Source organism: Mustelus asterias, chromosome 24 (genome assembly GCF_964213995.1).
Source record: "Mustelus asterias chromosome 24, sMusAst1.hap1.1, whole genome shotgun sequence".
NCBI classification, from domain to species: Eukaryota; Metazoa; Chordata; class Chondrichthyes; order Carcharhiniformes; family Triakidae; genus Mustelus; species Mustelus asterias.
The window spans coordinates 50,173,219-50,196,960 of NC_135824.1; the positions used below are offsets into that span (position 1 = coordinate 50,173,219).

Genomic DNA, 23,742 nt, shown 5'->3' on the forward strand with positions numbered 1-23,742 from the left:
TCTATTGAAACTGCACAACTAGAGGCTAATTTCTTTCTGAACTAGGCCTGTCAATCAAAGCAATCCAGAAGGGTATTTCTTAAAACTCTAAACGACAGCTGCAACCTGTTGTTCTTTAAAATTTAAAGATAGGGCAATTTAGAAAATGTCAGGTCACATCCATTATACAGATCTTATCTTCAAGGCATCACGGTGGCACAGTGGTTAGCACTGCTGCCTCACAGCGCCAGGGACCCGGGTTCAATTCCGGCCTCGGGTAACTGTCTGTGGGGAGTTTGCATATTCTCCCCGTCTCTGCGTGGGTTTCCTCTGGGTCCTCCAGTTTCCTCCCAAAGATGTGCAGATTAGGTGGATTGGCCATGGTAAATGTGCACGATTACGGTTACAGGCATAGGGTGGGAGTGTGGGCCTGGGTAAGATGCTCTTTCGAAGAATTGGTGCAGACTCAATTGGCTGAATGGTGTCCATCAATGTAGGGATTCTAAGAGCATGTATATATGTGTGAAGATATAAATTCAGAGCAGTAGGCCACTCGGCCCCTCGAACTTGGTCTGCCATTCAATAAGATCATGGGTGATCTGATTGTAACCTCAACTCCACATTCCTACCTAACCCCGATAACCTTTCACCCCCTTGTTAGTCAATAATCTATCTAGCTCTGCCTTAAAAATATTCAAAGATTCTGTTTTCACTGCCTTTTGAGGAAGAGAGTTCCAGAGACTCATGATCCTCTGAGAGAAAAAAATTCTCCTCCATCTTAAATAAGCAACCCCTTATTTTTGAACAGTGACCCCGAGTTCTAGATTCTCTCACAAGAGGAAACATCCTCTCCACATCCACCCTGTCAACACCCCTCAGGATCTTAAAGGTTTTGACCAAGTGTACATTTATTCCATCAGCTGACTCATACTTTGGGGTACAGCCATTGAACAGCCCAAAATGGGGGCTGTTTCATGGTTCTTCAGAAAGAACTCTTCAAATGCAGACAATACAACAAAACTTACTCCAACTCATAAATCAAAGAAAGCGTTTAATAAAGAAACTTCATTACTCCAAACTTAAGGCCTCACCCGGGGCCAATCCAAGTTTCCCACAATCCCCAGCATTGTTCTTATTTATAGTGAGTCAGCTGATCGTCACATCATTCTGTAATTGGTTCCATGGTTTACTGGGTCAGCTGACTCTTACAGCTTGTTACCATTGGTCACATTACATTCAATACGGAGTTGTCACCGGTTACATTTCAATTTTCAACCATCGACCACCAAATTCATAGAAATCATAGAAATCCTACAGTGCAGAAAGAGGCCATTCGGCCCATCGAGTCTGCACCGACCACAATCCCACCCAGGCCCTACCCCCATATCCCTACATATTTACCCACTAATCCCTCTAACCTACGCATCTCAGGACACTAAGGGCAATTTTTAGCATGGCCAATCAACCTAATTTTTAGCATGGCCAATCAAATTGGTGATTTGTGTCGGTATTAATCAAGACCCACCCACTTTCCCTTGCCAGTGAAATTGGTTTTGACTGGAAATGGTGGCAGGACTTCCGAATCCAGCTCCCATGCATATGGGATTTAGAAAGTCTGCGGAGCCTCACAACTCCGTGGGAATTCGGCCCCCAAATTCATTTACGGGCATCGTTTGCTAGGTCAGCATGTATTGCCCATCCCTAATCGCCCTTGACAAGGTGGTCATGAGCTGCCTTCTTGAACCGCTGCAGTCATGTGGTACACCTACAGTGCTATTAGGGATTCCAAGAATTTGACCCAATGACTATGAAGGCATGGCGATATAGTCAGGACGGTGAGTAGCTTGGGGAACCCCCAGGTGGTGGTGTTCCCATGTGCCTGCTGCCCTTGCCCTTCTAGATGGTAGTGGTCATGGGTTCGGAAGGTGCTGCCAAAGGAACCTTGGTGAGTTCATGCAGTGCATCTTGTAGATGGTACACAGTGCTACCACTGTGCGGTGGCGGGGGAGTGAATGTTTGTGAGGAGGTGCCTATCGAACAGGCTGCTCTGTCCTGGGTAGTGTTGAGCTTCTTAAGTGACATTAAGTACTCTGGTAGCCACTATGGCTAGTCTAGTTCAGTTCCTGATCAATTCAATGGCACTCAGGACGTTGATGGTGAGGAATCCAGCAATGTAATGCCATTGAATGTCAAGGGACGATACTGTTGATTCTGTAACCTGATAATAATTCTGAATTATTGCTTCAGAACCTAGATGGCAAAAACAGAGGGAGTGGTGAATCCCTGGATGTTGAGAATGCAGCTTTACATTGGCACTGCAATGCCTGTCATATGGTGTTCTGCAGAGTATCAGCGCTTGAATAGAAAATTAATAGTCTCAGAATGTGAAAGTAGAACTTAGAGCTGTATGGTTGGCAGAGAAAGAATTCTCTTGCTTGACAGGGCAGAACCAATATATAAAAGCTGCAGAATTGGTGTTTCTCCCCAGAAACCAGGGAAACATAAAAGCTTCAAGGAAAACTGACTGCATTCCCTTCACTGAAAAATCAATTCTGAAAGCAATGACTACGCGCGGTGTTTGCCAATGATTGCTAGTTGTTGGGGACTGGTACACAGGCAAGCGTTACAAGACGGTTTTCCTGTATACGAGTTTGCAGCTCAAATGATAAACTATCTCCACAGGACACAATGGCACCCCTCACAAACACAAATGACTCGTAATAAACTTAGCATGTTGGCAGACTCAGGGCATGCTGCAATCATTTACCAGCTGGTAGTCTGTAGCATTACTCTGTGTAGAACTTACAGCACATAAACAGGCTATTCAACCCAGCTGATCTCTGCCAGCGTTTAAGCTCCACAGTCTCCTCCCACTGTATCAACCTAGGTTTTTATTCTATTCCTCTTCACCTGCCTATCTAGCTTCCACTTAATTGTATCTATGCTCTTTGCTTCAACTATCCTCTGTCACATTATTATAATATGTTGTAGAAGACAGAAGGTACCATAAGGGTTTGGATAAACGCATTGCGGGTTCATTTATTAGGCACTTCAGAACAGTGCTACATAGGTATAAAGCTTGAACACGTCAGAGCTGTGTGTGCGTGCTCTGCTCAAGGCAAAAGTGAAACTAAGACTGGATCGCGTGACACATGTCCCTTCTAGATGTCATACTGATATCCCATAAAGGATATTACAACATCATGGGACACCCTGAGAGAGAGTGGCTGGACAGTACAAAGCAAGGTGGCCTGTATTGTATGAGCTAAGCTCATCCAGAACGCTGGTAAGGAGCTCCCCATTGGACCGCATCCTGAGGGTTAGAAGGGCTAGCGAGCAGACAAAGCTCCCAATTGCAAGGCAATGATCCCACTTTGTTCGATAACGAAGGATATTGGGTTCTCAAATACACTGTGGTGGTCGTACTATCTGTTGTTGACTCCCAGTCTCAACACTCCTGCCCCCCGCTCCTCCACCCTCTGCCTCAACACAGACTTTATTTTGTCGGAAGTTCATGTGCTAATCTTCACCTTTCACTATTTTCTGGCACAAATGGGCAGCGAATGAGCTCCATCCACTCATAGATTCCCATCCAGCAGTGCAGGAGACCAGGTCTGAGGCTGGTTATAAGTGAGAATAGAGAAACAGAGTTGGCAAAGTGTTGAGGAAGGGGAGGGTGTGTTGAAAGTAATTGAAGAGTGGACCAGGCTGTCGAGGAAGGCATGGACCTTTTGGAAAGAAGGAGGGCAAGGTGAGTCTGGCCTCCATTAGCAGAGGATGATCTGTGGAACGTGAAGTCGGGTGGGGAGGACGGTGAGAACAAGGCGAACTCTGTCATGGTTCTGGGGTGGAGTCTCTGTGGTGAGAGCAGAAGTGCACGAAATGGAATTGACACAGTCAAGGACACTGTCAACTATGATGCTTGGTTGAGGAAAAATGGCCTATTGGAAGTGCTGGTAGAGAGGGTTGTATCGTCAGAACAGCTGTGACTGAGAAAGGAGAAACAGGGAGAATGGAATAGAGTCCCCAGCGGCAGCAGGACGTGAGGAAGTGTGGTCAAAGTCATTGAGAGAGTTAGTGGATTAATAAGGAGAGGCTGGATAGACTGGGACTTTCTTCCCCTGAGCGTAGGAGGCTGAGGGGTCATCTTATAGAGGTCTATAAAATAATGGGCATAGATCAGCTAGATAGTCAACATCTTTTCCCAAAGGTAGGGGAGTCTAAAACTAGAGGGCATAAACTAGAGGGCGGCATGGTAGCACAGTGGTTAGCACTGCTGCTTCACAGCCCCAGGGACCTGGGTTCGATTCCCGGCTTGGGTCACTGTCTGTGTGGAGTTTGCACATTCTCCTCATGTCTGCGTGGGCTTCCTCCGGGTGCTCCGGTTTCCTCCCACAGTCCAAAGATGTGCGGGTTAGGTTGATTGGCCAAGCTAAAATTGCCCTGGGATTGTCCTGGTATCCTGGACTAGTGTCCTGGGATACGTAGGTTAGAGGGATTAGTGGGTAAATATGTTGGGATATGGGGGTAGGGCCTGGGTGGGATTGTGGTCGGCGCAGACTCGATGGGCCGAATGGTCTCTTTCTGCACTGTAGGGATTCTAAGATTTAAGGTGAGGGGGAGAAATACAAAAGTGCCCAGAGGGGCAATTTTTTCACACAGGGTGGTGAGTGTCTGGAACAAGCTGCCAGAGGTAGCAGTAGAGGCGGGTACAATTTTGTCTTTTAAAAAGTATTTAGACAGTTACATGGGTAAGATGGGTATAGAGGGATATGGGCCAAATGCGGGCAATTGGGACTAGCTTAGGGGTTTTTAAAAAAAGGGGCGGCATGGACAAGTTGGGCCGAAGGGCCTGTTTCCATGCTGTAAACCTCTATGACTCTATAATGATGAACATTGGTGTTCAAAGAGGTGGAAGTTGCTTCTTGAAGGGGAGATGTGTAGAGTGGTTTAGAAATACTCATATCTGGATGTAATAAACATGTGTTTTGTGCTAATTAAAATGGTCCAGTCGAGTGTGTCAGTTTTTAATTGTGAGTGCTTTATGCTGCTGGGTTACAGAATGATGGTTACACAAATTGAGTACATTTACATGCCCAGCGCAAGGTTTTTTCATTTGGCTAGAACGGTTTCAGCACAGGTATGCTTGTGTTTACAATTTCTAATGGACAAATGCTCTAACACAGAGAGAGAGAGAGAGAGAGAAATGATAATGTCACCTCACCAGCACTGACTGTAATGGCTTCCATAAACTGCTCCCGCCATGAGTGTGTACCAATGACCAGTGCCAGGTTCGTCTTCTTTATCAGTTTATCCACAGTACTCTGCCAATCAGAAGAACAGATTTATAAAAGCATTCAGACATCGCAGTAACACTCAGAGTGAATGCTGAGCCTGCAATAATTACAGAACTGGAAATAGATTAAACACCATGAAGAGAGCTCAAATTCCCAGAATCGCTCGTTTAAAAATCAGCTGGTGAGAAATTTGTGACTGATAATTAAATAGCCCTGCAGAATAACTCACCAGATTTTTAAAAAACACTCAAGTAAACATCTTCAAAAAGCAAGTCTGACACATTGCTGGAGGGATTAAAAGAAGTGAGAATTTCATAGAATCCCCACAATGCAGAAGAGACCATTTAATTTATTATTGTCACATGTATTAACATACAGTGAAAAGTATTGTTTCTTGGGCGCGATACAGACAAAGCATACCGTTCAAAGAGAAGGAAACGAGAGAGTGCAGCATTGGCCCATTGAGGTCTGCACTGACTCTCTGACCCTCTCCCCACTCTATCCCTGTAACCCCACACATTTGTCATGATGTGGAGATGCCGGCGTTGGACTGGGGTAAACACAGTAAGAGTTTTAACAACACCAGGTTAAAGTCCAACAGGTTTATTTAGCAAATGCCATTCGCTTTCGGAGCGCTGCTCCTTCGTCAGATGGAGTGGAAATCTGCTCTCAAACAGGGCACAGAGACACAAAATCAAGTTACAGAATACTGATTAGAATGCGAATCTCCACAGCCAACCAGGTCTTAAAGATACAGACAATGTGAGTGGAGGGAGCATTAAGCACAGGTTAAAGAGATGTGTATTGTCTCCAGACAGGACAGCCAGTGAGATTCTGCAAGTCCAGGAGGCAAGCTGTGGGGGTTAATGATAGTGTGACATAAACCCAACATCCCCACACATTTCCCATGGCTAATCCTCTAACCTACACATCTTGGGACACTAAGGGGCAATTTAACATGGCCAATCTACCTAACCCGCACATCTTTACCATGGGCGGAAACCGGAGCACCCGGAGGAAACCCATGCAGACACGGGTAGAATGCGCAGACTCCACACGGACAGTGACCCAAGCTGGGAATTGAACCCAGGTCGCTTAGCAGCAGTGCTAAGTGGGTAGAATGGAACAGAGATCAATCAAAGGTGTGGCTTGTTGGCCATTGGTGTTTCCTACAAGGGGTTGAAAATGACTAACAAACCCTTGTACCTGCAACACTTCAGATCTCAGGGTCCAAATGAGGCAGTAAAGGCAAGGAGGCTTAAAAAGACAAGTGTCCTTTTACCCTCTGAACACTCAGGGTTGGAAATCTAGCTGCTATGTTGAGAGAACATCCGAAGGAGCACAACCATTCAAGCTCAGGAGGCATGAGCTCCAAACGCCACCAATGACGGTGACTTTACCTGCAATTTTCTCCCCTAGAATTTCAACGTGTAGTTGATAATATATGAAGTAAGACGATCATACTCATTCAATATTCCACTGTAACCATGTAACACTAAGTCATGTTTATCTTGAAGTCCCAAGACTCAGTAGTCACTGGAGTATGTGTTCAAGTCTCGGGATTGAAACTGCTGACTCAGACGTGTGAGTGCCGTCATGGAATCCCTACAGTGCAGAAGGAGGTCATTCGGCCCATCGAGTTTGCATGACTCTCCGAAAGAGCATCTTTCCCAGGCCAAAATCCTGCCTTATCCCTGTAACCCCACATATCTACCCGCTAATCCCCTAACCTACACATCTTGGGACACTAGAGGGCAATTTATCATGGCCAATCCACCTAACCTGCACATCTTTGGACACTAAGGGGCAATTTAGCAGGGCCAATCCACCTAACCTGCACATCTTTGGACACTAAGGGGCAATTTAGCGTGGCCAATCCACCTAACCTGCACATCTAGGGACACTAAGGGGCAATTTATCATGGCCAATCCACCTAACCTGCACATCTTTGGACTGTGGGAGGAAACCGGAGCACCCGGAGGAAACCCATGCAGACACGGGGGAGAACATGCAAACTCCACACAGACAGTGACCCAAGCCGGGAATCGAACCCGGGTCCCTGCTGCTGTGAGGCAGCAGTGCTAACCACTGTGCCACCGTGCCGCCCCTTGAATAAGGTAATGGAGGAAAGCTAGGCTCATGGATCCTACACTGAAAAAAGAGAGGGTGTAACATTGCCTGCAGGTTTTAGTTTAATTCTGCAAACAAAAAAAGAGTTATCACACCCGAGTTAACGATGATAGCTTTTCCTTTACAAAGGCATATTTTCATAAAATTCTTTCGAGTGAAAGAAAATCGAATTGTAAAGATTTTTGAAATATTTCTGGCTGAAGTAAATCTCTACCAGCTGTTGACATTTGTAGTTTAAAGGTTGTGTAATATTGGAAAACCTTGGTATACTCACATTAGCAACCAGAGAAAAATAAACCCTGTACAAATCTAACATGTTTTTTTCCCACGTCGGGTATTATTTCCATCTCATTTTCAACTGGTGCCTTTTATTAGAGAGCATGTTCACTATATCATACCACTTCAGGGTCTGTCCTTATGATATACAGTTTCACCAAGATAAGTAGCAGCCTGAAACAACTTGCATTTATATAGCACCATTTACAACCTTGTAATGTTGTAAAGTTCTGTACAGCAAGTGAAATATTTAAGTGTTCTATGGCACAGGAAACACAGCAGCCAATTTGCTTACAGCAGGGCCCTGCAATGTGACAATGTCCAAATAATCTGCAGAGGGATAAATATTGACCAGGACACCGCAGCGAGCTCTTTAACATTTCAAGTGAAAGGGGCAGCACGCTGGCGCAGTGGGTTAGCACTGCTGCCTCACAGCACCGGAGACCCGGGTTCGATTCCCGGCTTGGGTCACCGTCTGTGTGTGGAGTCTGCACGTTCTCCCCGTGTCTGCGTGGGTTTTCTCCGGGTGCTCCGGTTTCCTCCCACAGTCCAAAGATGTGCGGGTTAGGTGGATTGGCCATGCTAAATTGCCCCTTTAGTATCAGGGGGACTAACTAGGGTAAATGAGTGGGGTTATGGGGATAGGGCCTGGGTGGGATTGTGTTCGGTGCAGACTCGATGGGCCGAATGGCCGCCTTCTGCACTGTAGCATTCAATGAAAGACAGCAGTCGGAGTTCTGCAGTCTTGCACGCCTCACTATCAGCGAGAATGGACAATTTGGGTGCTCACGGAGGCAGGAGCGGAGAATCCCGCTGCAGGCTAGGTCGGAGATTCCCAGCCACCATCTCTGATAGCAGGAAGCTGGGAATGTTGCACTGAGTACAGATTTATTATGAAACAAAGTGGCCTGCAGCCTGCACAACAGGTGTACACCATGGAGGACGCTATCCTAAAGGTCAGTGTAGCAACACATCTCATCACTGGGTTTCCCACTCACAATAATGTGGGGCTGGCTGATGTCAAAGGGAAGGGTTTCTGCATTTCTCATGCTCTTTCTGCTTTTGGAGGTCGCGACCAAAGAGTGGACTCTCAAAAGCTAAAAGCTCCCTCTCTAATTTTCCTGGCAATGAGTACCTAAATGGATTCTAGATAAGGACAACCAATTTCTATGTAACAGATTGCCTCCAGTACACGGTGGCACAGTGGTTAGCACTGCTGCCTCACAGCACCAGGGACCCGTGTTCGATTCCCAGCTTGGGTCACTGTCTGTGCGGAGTCTACACATTCTCCCCGTGTCTGCGTGGGTTTCCTCCGGATACTCCGGTTTCCTCCCACAGTCCGAAAGCTGGTTATGGCCGTGCTAAATTCTCCCTCAGTGTACCCGAACAGGCGCCGGAGTGTGGTGACTAGGGGATTTTCACAGTAACTTCATTGCAGTGCTAATGTAAGCCTACTTGTGACAATAATACATTTAAAACTGTGCACGCGCTAGCAAGTTTCCGAGTAACCCCGTGCAGTGTCATAGAAATCATAGAAACCCTACAGTGCAGAAAAAGGCCATTCGGCCCATCAAGCCTGCACCGACCACAATCCCACCCAGGCCCTACCCCCAAATCCCTACATATTTCACCCACTAATCCCTCTAACCTACGCATCTCAGGACACTAAGGGGCAATTTTAGCATGGCCAATCAACCTAACCCGCACATCTTTGGAGTGTGGGAGGAAACCGGAGCACCCGGAGGAAACCCACGCAGACACGGGGAGAACGTGCAAACTCCACACAGACAGTGACCCAAGCCGGGAATCGAACCCAGGTCCCTGGAGCTGTGAAGCAGCAGTGCTAACCACTGTGCTACCGTGCCGCCCAAACTTGTATGTCAAACATACAAGTTTGCCGACTAGTCTTTGTGGTGGGACTGAACTGTAGGACACAGAGGATAATGCACCCTCTCTTCCAACCTACAAGCTGAGTAAAGTGTAATTCTTTTAATGAATGTTGAGCCACGACCGATAACAGTTTGTACAATTCGAAACCTCATTAACAAAGATTCCAACACCTATCCCAGTTGCATGTTGAGAATCACCGAAAGGATCTTTGGTATAACTATCAGCAAGCTGTTGATTGAGAGAAAAGTAAACTGTGTGTTTTCCAGAATTGTAAGTATCGATATATGCATTGCCATGATTTAATTATTTACAATGTGAACGGAATGTCAACGCCTATTCAGTTGTGATTGAGGTGTTTTGTCCATAAAGTTATTTTCCTGTGTAATCAAAACAGAAAGTGCTGGGAAAACTCAGCAGTTCTGGCAGAAAGAGTTAACCTTCTGAGTCCAATGTGGCTGCATCATAACTGCAGAGAGATTGAATCCCTACAGTACAGAAGAGGCCTTTCAGCCCATTGAGCACAATCCCACCCAGGCCCAATCCCCGTAACCCCACTACTTACCCTGATCATTTACCCCAGCACTAAGGGGCAATTTAGCATGACCAATCAACATAACTTGCATATCTTTGGAGATATTATGGAGGAGCGTTTAGATGTACGAGGCAAGTTTTGTACACAGAGGCGACTGGAACTCGCTGCCTGGGGAGGTCGTGGAAGGAGCTACGATAGTGACTTTTAAGGGACGTCTTGACAAATACATGAATAGGATGGAAATAGAGGGTTACGGTCCCCGGAAGGGTAGGGGGTTTTAGTTCAGTTGGGCAGCATGGTCGGTGCAGGCTCGGAGGGCCAAAGGGCCTGTTCCTGTGCTGTAATTTTCTTTGTTCTTTGAAACCAGAGCACCCGGAGGAAACCCACGCAGACACAGGGAGAATGTGCAAACTCCACACAAACATCAACCCGAGGCCGGTATTGAACCCGGGTCCTTGGCGCTGTGAGGCAGCCGTGCTAACTATGCCACAGCGCAATGGGCTTTGTGCTGTTGAGCAAGGGAGAGAGGCAGGTGGAGCGAAAGGGGAACAAAGCAAAAGAGACAAAAGGAAGGGAAGAGCGGAATGTCTTCAAGGTCAACATTCCTGGAAGAGAAGTGGCAGTGCATAAAACACCAAAACACAACACTGCGGATGCCGGAGATCTGAAATAAAAACAGAAAGCGCTGTTTGTGTGATTTTTAGAAGAAGTACTTGGCGCTCCAAAGGTTAACCGGATGAGATACAGAGATTCTGCTTGAAGAGGATCCCATTGAGACAGTAAGTGCTCTTAAAGGTTGTGATAATGGTCAAATGTCAGATGCTGGCATTTCAGGCTTGTTTCTCATTACTGGCATTTAGCCCGTGGAAAAAGAAACACACTGGGTGAGAATTTGCTGAAAATAAATAGCTGTGTGAATAATCTTCCCAGTTATTAATGTGTAAACCAGGCAGAAATTGGTGACAAAGGAAAGGATTGCAAACCATAAACCCACCACAGGTTACTGGCTGACTTGCACCTTAATACCGGCTAGCTTTGTGAAAATGACGGACGGGATTCTCTGGAATCCCAGCCGCGTGTTTCCCGCCGGCAGGAGGTGGCGCGTTGTTTGCCAGCGGCAGGATTCTCCAGTCCCGCCACCGTCAATGGGAATTCCCATTGACGTCACCCCATACCGGCGGGAACGGCCAGAGAGTTCCAGCCAACATTTTTCCTTGCGTTTCATGAAGTTAATTGGTTCATTGATTGCCAATTAAACACGCCACTGAAAATTAAGACTCATTAATAATAGGAGTACCCATTGAACAATGCGATCATTGTTAATGGCCGCCATTCAATGCAAGGAACCCAAAAAATGAACAATTACAACAGTGACGTCCCATTCCTTCAGCTGGTGAGCTATTGGAGACATTAAAAATGTCAAACTTAAAACACTTTACAATGGCCTGAAAATTATTAATTTCACAAGGGCTGCAAAGCCACCGCAGCAAACAATCCAAAAGGATTTCAACGCAATGAGATGCACTCTTGAAGAGAAAGGATATGGTGAAAACACAGATTGGTGGGTTGAATCTGTCATATGAGGAGAGACTAAGTCAGTTAGGATTGTATTCACTGGAGTTTGGAAGAGTGAGATGGGATCTCATAGAAGCTTATAAAATTCTAGCAGGATTAGACAGGGTAGATTCAGAAAGAATGTTCCCGATGGTGGGGGGAGTCCAGAACTAGGGGTCATAGTTTGAGGATGAGGGGTAAACCTTTCAGGACTGAGGTGAGGAGAAATTTCTTCAGTGGTGAATGTGTGGAATTCACTACCACAGAAAGTAGTCGAGGCCAAAACATTGGGTGATTTCAAGAATAAACTAGATATAACTCTTGGGGCTAAAGGGATATGGGGGAGAAGGGGGAATCAGGATATTGAATTTAATGATCAAAATGGTGGAGCAGGCTCAAAGGGCCTGATGGCCCACTCCTGGTTTCTATGTTTGAACTTTATCAAAAGTAGAAAGAATTTTGTTTGCTTCTAAAGCACTATTTTGTTACCAACAATTTTGTTCCATCTCCAATGGAGGCAACATTTCCATTGCAGCCAATGGTTAGCTTCTGCCTGAAGTGGGAGCCAAGGTCAAACATTAAAAGATCATAGCAGAGGAATTTCTCTGGGTGTTATTTGGTGCCAGAATAATTGAGTAGACAACATTGCCGTGGTCACCAAATGATGAAATGGTTAAGGAATTCCGCATGAGATGAAGAGGCATAGATTACATTTTATCTTCAGTCTTCTTTATTACAATACCTTGAATTCATATGACTCCTCAATGATGACCTCCAATTTGGAATGTTCTCCCAGGATGGGTTTCCCCATTTCTGCAATCCGGCGGGCTTCCTCTTCCTCTGCGGTCAGTTTCTCGTTGGATTCATCTGCACACCAGAAAATAACGAGTCAGACATTTCACACGATCGTCTCAACACCGAGCTGCACATTTGCATGGTCGCACAGCAGCCTGGAGGAAACTTTTGTTGTTTTACCCTAGTTCAGCCTACTCCGCTCTGTCCTCACCGTCACTCAATTAAAATGGCAAAAGCATTTGAACTTCCACATTCTCCACACCCACATTTTACCTTCCCTGCCGGACCTGACTTTCGCGGGGTGAAAAAGGAGGGGGTTGGGCATGTAGGTTGGGTGGCTATCTCGCCACCCACTCCTGACCCGGTCCCTTTAATACACTAGGTGGGCAGGCGCCAAAATCAGTAGCCCGCCTACCATATTGAAATGAATAATTAACGGTTAATTAGACTTGTTAGCAAGCCTATTGATATACATAGTACACTGCCCATACCAAATTACAGTGATGTGGGTGGTCAGGACATTCTTTTAAGACTTGATAAAAGGTGGGAAAGAACGGAAAGGCGGGGGGGGGGGACATCTCATCCAGGGATTGCCCTGTGCGCACAGGGGGGCATCGTTCCCCCCCAATGAGACTTAACTCCCTGTCCTTCTGCACCGCCTAACAAACCCCGGCCCCACCCTCCCCCTCTCCTTCCCGGGGTTCTAGGATCCCTCTCCTCCCTAAAACCTCAGGACTTACCTTTTTCTGGAGTAGCCAGGATGCTCTTTGCACTTTTTCCTGCACCACCACTGAGCTCTGGCACTGCCAGGGCTGATGGAACTGCCAGCCAGTCAGATTGGCCAGCAGTTCCTGAGAGCAGGGCTTCCTCCTGCTGTGGGGCAGAAGCCTCGTTGTTGATGATTTAGTTTACTTTATTTATTAGTGTCACTAGTAGGCTTATATTAACACGGCAATGAAGTTACTGTGAAACTCCCCTAGTCGCCACACTCTGGCACCTGTTGGGGTTACACTGAGGGAGAATTTAGCACCTAATCAACACGTCTTTTGGACTGTGGGAGGAAACCGCAGCACCCGGAGGAAACCCACACAGTCACGGGGAGAATGTGCACACCGACGGTGACCCAAGCCGGGAATAGAACCCAGGTCCCTGGCGCTGTGAGGTAGCAGTGCTAACCACTGTGCCACCGTGCTGCCACTCACAGTGCATTAGGGCTGCAGGGCAGACTTTCTTCATGGCTGTCGGTTTTGGGATGACCTCCCCTCTGAGAGAACCCCCCCCCCCCCACCCCCCCCCACTGCCAGCCCAGAAAGTGCAGTCCCATTTGTGAATGCCATTTTTTAATCAACTGATGAGGCTGGCTTCAAAAAGACTTTGAACAATTAGTTGTCAAAATAAATTCATTTAGATGATTTATGGATTTATTTATTTTTAAGTATATCTCAAGGTATGGATTTTGCATAAATTGCCTGCCAGTTGATCAAGTTCTACACAAAGGAAAAACATTCTAGGCTAATTGGATAAATAATTCAATATTAGCCATCACCTTAAAACAACAAGCTCTTTGACTAATGATCGCCATAACCCAGTTCCCTAAAGCCATTTAACTTGCTGATCCAAGTGACTATTAATCATCAGTCACGTTATCTCTTCATGTTCACTTCATGCATGTCACTGTATACTGCTGATTTATTTTCAAGTAATCATTTGTTGGATTGAATCGAGTTAGTCCAAAGCATCAGATTATCCTGATAGCTTGAATCATGTTGGGGACTGAACCACTGATAATAGGCCCTGCTGATGATGTTTAATGCTTAGTAGTTTAAGGTAATACAGGGCTGTGCAGTAGTGATTACTTAATAATACACAGGTATATTTAAAGAAGAAGCGGAGTGGAGGAGTAAGCTGTGCAATGAACAGTTTCTATCAAAAACTAGCCTCAGTGTCTACTTCACAACCAGGCTTGGGAATTTATCTAACACTCATCCATGTCGGAATAATGTACCCCAGTTACTGACCGTTACACCACACTGCACCGACTAGTGGCTTACTGCACCACAGATTCGACTCATTCTAGATGCGATAACACAAACGCTGAGTTCTGTTCCACACTTACTGACTCATAACACAAAGATAGCCGACACTACACACTGTGCAGATGGAAACATGGAATCACAGAGAGATAGACTAAGTGAAAAGGCAAAACTGTGCAAATGGATTTCAATGCAAGCAAATGTAAGGTCATTCACTTTGGACTTGAAAAGGATAAAACGGGGCACTTTCTGTATGGTGAAAAGCTAGAAACCAAGGAGAACCTAAGAGACTTGGGTCCAGACTTGGGGATCATGAACTGGTACAGAAAATAATCAAAAAGGCTAGTGAAATGCTGGTCTTTAGAGAACTAGGATGCAAGGGACAGAAGTCTTGCTTTGAGTTACACAAAGTCCTCGTTGGCGCCCTGTGAGCAGATCTGGGAACCACACATTAGGTCGGATAAAACCTTGGAGGGAGGACAGTGTCGATTTACCAGAACAATACCTATGGCGCCGAGGGTTAAAATACGAGAAGAGATTGCAGCCACTATCGCTGCATTCCCTGGAATTTGGAAAGTGAAGGGATGATTTGATTGAAATTTTCAAGGTAGTGGGAGATTAGGGTAGACACAGCGAAACTATCTCCGCTGGTTGGGGAATCTAGGACTGGGTGGCAAGGGGAGTGGGAGACTCTCAAAGCTAGAACCAGACCTTTCAGAAGTGAAATTAGCAAGCTTCTACATGCAAAGGAATTTTGGAACTCTTCTGCAAACAGCAACTGATGCTAGATCAATTGTTAGGGGGATGGATTCTCTGGACTCCCTGCAGTTTGTTTGTTGCGGTGAGAGCCAGGGCGACATTTGCCAGTGGTGGGATCTTCTGCTCCTGTCACTGTCAATGTGATTTCCCATTGAATATCCCCCATGTTGCCGATGAACACACCTGGGGATGGGCCATTGGTGTGAACAGCCTGAAAATTCATTTTAATCTGAGAGTGATAGATTTTTAATTAAACATGTTAAGGGGTTCGTTCACAGATCAAGCATGTCCTTGTTGCGTTATGGAACAGGCTTAATGGGATAGTTGGCCACCAATGGGTCCTGTGTTCATTCTGGCTGCTTTACCTAAATATCGTCTCATCTGGGTACAGTATTATAAATACTGTACTTGTGCTGGGATATGAAACCACAGTGTTTGAACTCATATTGAACCATATTTAATAATTTATGCCAAGTGAAAACTATTTACCTGATTGTTCGTCAATTTGAAGATCTCCCCTTAAGATCCTTAGCTCCTGTTAAATAAGCCTTAACTTCTTACATTAGGTGTTCAAGTTCAGACATGGGGGAGCAGGGGTGGGACGAGTGATGGGTTTGACATATTCTAAGCACTGCTAGAAAAAGCACACCTCCTCTCGGCCGGTCACAGAGGGACATCCTGACTTAGATGGCAAACAAGGAGAGGCCAATCCCATCCTATGTCTCATAATCATCTTTCTGCATTCTAAGTCAAGGCCAAAATACAATTGTAATCTAACGCATGAATCCACGCATTGTTAAGTAGGCTAATAAAAGCATAATAGACCAGCCCTAAATTGCCTTAAACCAATTAAAAGATTTACCGACTGATTTTTTCTTTCCCCGGGGGAACTCCGATTCCTTTTGCACAAGGAACAAGGAAAACAGGCAGAGATCCATTATGATGTGGAGATGCCGGCGTTGGACTGGGGTAAACACAGTAAGAGTTTTAACAACACCAGGTTAAAGTCCAATAGGTTTATTTGGTAGCAAATGCCATTAGCTTTCGGAGCGCTGCTCCTTGATTTCCAGAGCTTCCCTGAGGAGGCGGAATGCAGTTGGCACAAACCCATCGCCCACATGTAGATGAGATAGGAGGAGGCGTTCTTAGCTCGCCTATCACTTAATCTATGGGTTCATGCAGTGCTGGGGTGCTCCTGATGCAGCCCATTCTACCCAAGAATGATAGAATCCCCACACTGCAGAAGGAGGCCGTCCAGTCCATCGAGCCTGCACCGACCACAATCCCACCCAGGCCCTATCCCCATAACCCCATGCATTTACCCTGCTAATCCCCCTGACATTAGGGTAAATTTAGCCTGGCCAATCAACCTAACCCGCGCATCTTTGGGCTATGGGGGGAAACCGGAGCACCCGGAGGAAACCCACGCAGACACGGGGAGAACGTGCAAACTCCACACAGACAGTGACCCGAGGCCGGAATTGAACCCGGGTTCCTGGCACTGTGAGGCAGCAGTGCTTAACCACTGTGCTACCGTGCCGCTAGTGTTGAGGCTGGTGCTGGGATCCTCCTTTAACCAAACGTCTAAAAAGGCCTTGAAGATTGCCGGTCCTTTATTTTTATGTGTAGGCATTCCCCGGGCATTGAGACCTTCTGGCCACTACTCTCGCAGCAATCAGAAGATTCCAAAGCCGACATGCATCGATTGGCAAACCTCTCAAGCCTGTGCCTGGCTGCAATGTTTTCCCTTGCTTCCGAGCATTAGACCCTGCCAGGGGACAGTCCTACACTGCAGGTCCCCAAACCCAGGCCACTGAAACCTCGTAGATTGATCTGGACTCCACATTTCCAGCATATCTCGCAGATCCAGTACTGGGGTAAAGGAAGCTATCGAAAACCGACCCAGACTGGGTGTTGAGACCAGGTAAATCTTCCACTCATTCCCAGCACACTCATTTGTTTCCTAGGGGCAAGGTCACAGTGGGCAGCCAGATAACATCAATTGACCAGGGTCTGGACAAACCAATTAGAACTCAACCCTCTACGTCTCTGGATCTCTTCCAAAAAAGACTGGGGTGGCACAATGGTTAGCCCTGCTGCCTCACAGCGCCAGGGACCCGGGTTCGATTCCTGGCTTGGGTCACTGTCAGTGTGGAGTTTGCACACTCTCCCCATCTCTGCATGGGATTGCTCCGGGTGCTCCAGTTTCCTCCCACAGTCCAAAGCTGTGCGGGTTGGGTGGATTGGCCATGCTAAATTGTCCCTTAAGTGTGAGGGGAATTAGCTAGGGTAAATGCATGGGGATAGGTGGTCGGTGCAGACACGATGGGCCAAATGGCCTCCTTCTGCACTGTAGGATTCTATGATCTATGATTCTACTGGTACAACAATATACTGACTCAACAAGGTTTGTGTCCAGTGGCTCATTGTCTCTGATTACTGCGGGGGGGGGGGCGCTGAACACAGACTAGAGGAGAGGGCAGGAGGAGTTGAACCCATCCAGCTCGCAATAAAGGGAATCAGGTTAGTAGAAACTGACATCTTACCATCAGCCAATAAGAGAGCTGCAGAGAGAGGAAAAAAAGAGTGAAATCCAATGAAATGGTAGTTGAAGACACTCCTACTCCACACAATGAAACAAGCTGATCCCGGGGTGAAACAGTCTTAAAACAACCAAGCTTTGACATAACAAGAAACGTTCGTGTAAATTTTCCAACACTGACTATAATGTGGTATCAGAGAATGCTCGCCTTTATATTAATTATCAAGGGATTCAGACCCGGATCCATCATCCGTCTGGCATCCGTAATGCATGGGGATAGTGCCTGGGTGGGATTGTGGTCGGTGCAGACTCGATGGGCCAAATGGCCTCCTTCTGCACTGTAGGGATTCTAAGCTTAACTATATTTAAGGCTGCGATAGACTAACATTGGTCTCCAAGGGAATGGAAAGGATATGTGGATCAGGCAGAAAGGTGGAGTTAAAGCCCAAGGTCGGCCTTGATCATATTCAATGGGCCGTATGGTCTACTCCTGCTCCTATGTTCTTGTGGCGTTCTTGTCTTAAGTTCCCATTCACACTGCCGGTGCTAAGCCGGCAAACGCTCGTCTACTGGTGGTGGCTGTCGAGCAAGGCCGTGGCTCCTTTTGGGGACATTAAAAACGCCACTGAGTGCCAACACCTGCAAGTCCTGCCCTTGCTCACTGTAAGCATCTGTTTAGTGCTGGCATCACATTCAGCCAAAACAGTGTCCCTGAGCTCTGAACCGGGCCATTCAGTTCATACTATCGCCGGGCAGTACTTCCAAAAACAGATCAGTCCCAATGGTCACAGTGAATCATCTCAGACCACAATGGAAATGCTGCCCATGGTGACAACTGGAGTGAAGCATGAAGTACGCCAAGTAAGACCAAGGGAGACAATGGCTGAAAACATGTATTGATAAATGCAGAATATACGGAGAATTGTAATTACATTAACTTTCAAAACACTGGTTCCTTATAATAATTCCCCGAATCGCAACAGTTTGCATGTTGTTCAACAGAGGGAGTGCAGCGTAGGTTTACCAGGCTGATTCCTGGGATGGCAGGCCTGTCACGTAAGGAGAGACTAAGTAGGTTAGGATTGTATTCATTGGAGTTTAGAAGCGAGAGGGATCTCATAAAAACAAAGTACAGGAACAGGCCCTTCGGCCCTCCAAGCCCGTGCCGGTCATGATGCCCTAACTAAACTAAAAAAAACCTTCTGCCCTTACTCGGTCCATATCCCTCTATTCCCTCCCTATTCATGGACCCATCCAGATGCCTCTTAAATGTTGCTAATGTGCCCGCTTCCACCACCTCCTCTGGCAGCGCGTTCCAGGCACCCACCACTCTCTGTGTGAGAAACCTCACCCGCACATCTCCCTTAAACTTTCCCCCCTCTCCCCTTGAACCTGTGCCCCCTTGTAATTGACACTTCCACTCTAGGAAAAAGCGTCTATCCATCCTGTCTGTGCCTCTCATAATTTTGTAGACCTCTATAAGGTCTCCCCTCAGCCTCCATCTTTCCAGTGAAAACAATCCTAGTTTATTCAACCTCTCCTCATCGCCAACACCCTCCAGACCAGGCAACATCCTGGGGAACCTTCTTTACACTCTCTTCAAAGCTTCCACATCCTTCTGGTAGTGTGGTGACCAGAACTGCACGCAATACTCCAAATGCGGCCTAACCAAGGTTTTATATAGCTGCTACATGATTTCCCAACTCTTGTACTTAGTGCCCTGGCTGATGAAGGCAGGCTTGCCATATGCTTTCTTAATCACCTGGCCACCTGCGTTGCCACTTCGAAGGAACTGTGGACCTGCACGCCCAGATCCCTCTGTATGTTAATGTTCCTAAGGGTTCTGCCATTTACAGTATAATTCACACCTAAATTTGATCCTCCAAAATGCTTCACCCCGCATTTGTCCTGATTAAACTCCATCTGCCATTTCTGTGCCCAAGTCTCCAATCTATCTATATCCTGTTGCATCCTCTGACAATCCCCGGCACTATCAGCAACTCCACCAATCTTCATGTCATCCGCAAACTTACTAATCAGACCACCCACATTTTCCTCCAGGTCATTTATATTTACTACAAACAACAAGAGGTCCCAGCACTGATCCCTGTGGAACACCACTAGCTGAAGATCTCCATTCTGAAAAACACCCTTCCACTGCTACTCTCTGTCTTCTATAACCAAGTAAGAAGTTTAACAACACCAGGTTAAAGTCCAACAGGTTTATTTGGTAGCAAAAGCCACACAAGCTTTCGAGCCTCGAAAGCTTGTGTGGCTTTTGCTACCAAATAAACCTGTTGGACTTTAACCTGGTGTTGTTAAACTTCTTACTGTGTTTACCCCAGTCCAACGCCGGCATCTCCACATCATGACTTCTATAACCAAGCCAGTTCTGTATCCATCTGGCCAGCCCACCCCGAATCCCATGCGATTTTAGTATAAAATTCTAACAGGATTATACAGGGTAGATTCAGAAAGAATGTTCCCAATAGTGGGGGGAGTCCAGAACTAGGGGTCATAGTTTGAGGATAAGGGGTAAACCTTTTAGGACTGAGGTGAGGAGAAATGTATTCACCCAGAGGGTGGGGAATGTGTGGAATTCACTCCCACAGAAAGCAGTTGAGGCCAAAACGTTGTGTGATTTCAAGAAGGAATTAGATATAACTCTTGGGGCTAAAGGGATCTAATGTAATGTTTATTTATTATTTATTAGTCACACGTAGTCTGACATTAACACTGCAATGAAACTACTGTGAAAATCCCCTAGTCGCCACACTCTGGTGTCTGTTTGGGTAACACTGAGGGAGAATTTGGCATGGCCAATTCACCTAACCTGCACATCTTTCAGACTGTGGGAGGAAACGGGAGCACCCGGGGAAAACCCAGGCAGACACGGGGAGAATGTGCAAACTCCACACAGACAGTGACCCAAGCGGATCTAGGGATATGAGGGGGAAGGCGAGATCAGGATATTGAATTGGATGATCAGCCATGATCAAAATGAATGGCTAAGCAGGCTCGAAGGGCCGAATGGCCTCCTCCTGCTTCTAGTTTCTATGTTTCTACATAACAGTAATTGCCTTATGGCACAGGACAGCATGCAACATGCATTGGCAATCCTATTAAATAGAATGTTATACCGAAAGCCGTACAGTAAGGGTGGTGTATGCGGCCTGATACCAAAGAAGGTGTAACAAGAAGTGTAAAAAGAAATGAGGGTTTTATACTGAGCTTGGCCATAACAGACAATGTCAGATGGATCTGGACTGACTGCTGAGAGGGTTTAAGAAAAGGCTGGGATATTCTGGTCCCGCTTGTGGTCATGGATGGGACTAGAAAATCCTGGCCAAAGTGTTATAACTGAAAGTCTTGTAATGAAGATGTGTAACAGAGCTTCTGAGAGCTTTGTAATGAGGATGAGTGTAACAGAGACACAGTTAGGACTTACAACCTAATCGCAGAGCTGGAGTGTGTAACAGAGAAAGTGTTATAACTGAGCTTCCTATCACAACGATGGAGTGTAACAAAGAGAGGTTCATATCTGGTGTACGATACATTTATCAGATTATGGTTTCTCCTGTATGCAAACCTGAGATTCCACGTTTCATCCATCTCGGTTTTTCCAGGACAACAAAGAAGTTTTCCTGCTTTTCATATTCTTCGTCATCCACAATTTTCACCTGGATTGTCTTCCTGCAGAGGGAGAAAACAAACCGGAAACCTTGAGTATGAGATCCAACCTGCAAAAGTGGGTGTAGTCTTGACAGTCGGAACATGTGGAGTATCACTGGGGGCTGACACTTTTAAACTCTAATCCATAGCTTCACATCACCAAAGACAGATGCGAAGTGAGCAATCAATAAGGAATTAAAGACACATAGAGCACGAGGCGCAGCAACCATAGGCACTTGGTTTACATTGGGATCGTGTTACATTGGCAGCAGTTACTGACCACTCCAACTTACACTGGCTCATACCTCAATGTCAACAAAATGAATGAGATTGTCATTGACTTCAGGAAGCGTAAAGGAGAACATGCCCCTGTCTACATCAACGGGAACGAAGTAGAAAGGGTCAAGAGTTTCAATTTTTCAGATCACCAACATCCTGGTCCCCCGCATGCCGACACTATAGTTAAGAAAGCCCACCAACGCCTCTACTTTCTCAGAAGACTAAGGAAATTTGGCATGTCAGCTACGACTCTCACCAACTTTTACAGATGCACCATAGAAAGCATTCTTTCTGGTTGTATCACAGTTTGGTATGGCTCCTGCTCTGCCCAAGACCGCAAGGAACTACAAAAGGTCATGAATGTAGCCCAATCCATCATGCAAACCAGCCTCCCATCCATTGACTCTGTCTACACTACCCGCTGCCTCGGCAAAGCAGCCAGCATAATTAAGGACCCCACGCACCCCGGACATTCTCTCTTCCACCTTATTTCTTCGGGAAAAAGATACAAAAATCTGAGGTCACGTTCCAACCAACTCAAGAGCAGCTTCTTCCCTGGTGCTATCAGACTTTTGAATGGACTTACCTTGCATTAAGTTGATCTTTCTCTAGCTATGACTGTAACACTACATTCTGCACACTCTCGTTTCCTTCTCTATAAATGGTATGCTTTGTCTGGATAGTGCGCAAGAAACAATACTTTTCACTGTATACTAATACACGTGACAATAAAAAATCAAATCAAATCCTACTGTAGATTCACCATAGTCCTGGCATAGAGATACTGAAATATGGTTTGCCTCTTGATTCTTTTATCGTCCCAATTTGTCACCAAATTTCACCATACAATCCCTACAGTGCAAAAGGAGGCCATTCGGCCCATCAAATCTGCACCGACCACAATCCCACCCAGGCCCTATCCCCGCAACCCCACATATTTACCCTGCTAATCCCTCCCACACTAGGGTCAATTTACCTAATCAACCTAACCCGCACATCTTTGGGCTGTGGGAGGAAACCTGAGCACCCGGGGTAAACCCACACAGACACGAGGAGAATGTGCAAACTCCATACAGACAATGACCCGAAGCCGGAATTGAACCCGGGTCCCTGACGCCGTGAGGCAGCAGTGCTAACCACTGTGCCAGCGTGCCCGCCCAAAGGGAGGGAAGCTTATTTGCTCTTCTGTTACCTTTCCTTTCTAATTGAATTTCAACTATGTTGGGCTCCATAAACTTAAGATCATCTGCAACCCTTAAGGTCCTAACCTGCACCATGCCTCATTCGCCCTTCACCCATTGGCTCCCAGTTAAGCAATGCCTCAATTTAAGAATTCTCATCCTTGTTTTCAGATATTTCCGTCGCTTCGCTCTTCCCTATCTCTGCAAACTCCTCCGGCCTTACAACCCTCCAAGATATCTGCAAACTTCAATTTCTGGCCTCTCATGCATCCTCAATTTTAATCGGTCCACAATAAGGAGTGGCACCTTCAGCTCCTGAAGCCTTGGATTTCATTCCCTAAACTGTTCCATCGCTCTATCTCTTTCCTCTTTTGATATGCTGCTGTAAAACCCACCTACTTAACATATGCCCTGATATCTCTTGATACAAGTCATCATTGATTCAAAAGACACATTTATTTTATTTTTCTCCTATAAGTTCTTTAGAGTATCTTATTACCATAAAGCTATCGTATAAATACAAGCGATTGTTGTTATTTAGAGTTAGTACCCACTGGTGGCTTACCAGTGGCTGGCGGTGGGATCTTCTGGCCCCGCCATTGTTAATGGGGCTTATCATTGAACGCACCCCTCGCTGCTGCAAAACTCACAGTGGGGGTGAACCATGGGCGGGTCGGTAAGACCCTGCTAACGTTAATAGCCAAAAGATCCTTCCCCTGTAAACTGGGATTTTCCAGTCCCGCCCATGGGGGAGGGATGGAAAATTTGACGGACCAACCAAAGGTCCATTGGATTCAGGTGGGAAATTCCACTCCCATGACGG

General features: G+C 46.2%; 1 protein-coding gene across 2 annotated transcripts in view; it reads right to left on the reverse strand.

Annotated features, from left to right (window-relative positions):
* Window positions 1-23,742, reverse strand: part of LOC144511369 (sodium/calcium exchanger 3-like) — a 416,016-nt gene that overhangs the window by 22,670 nt on the left and 369,604 nt on the right. Inside the window, exons 3-6 of one of the 2 annotated variants that reach the window (XM_078241664.1) lie at window positions 21,377-21,480; window positions 17,792-17,809; window positions 12,401-12,525; window positions 5,204-5,303 (exon numbers count right to left, since the gene is read on the reverse strand). In XM_078241664.1, coding sequence (XP_078097790.1) covers window positions 5,204-5,303; window positions 12,401-12,525; window positions 17,792-17,809; window positions 21,377-21,480 — 347 coding nt within the window. The remainder of the gene's footprint in view (window positions 1-5,203; window positions 5,304-12,400; window positions 12,526-17,791; window positions 17,810-21,376; window positions 21,481-23,742) is intronic. The other variant, XM_078241665.1, reaches the window with a different exon arrangement.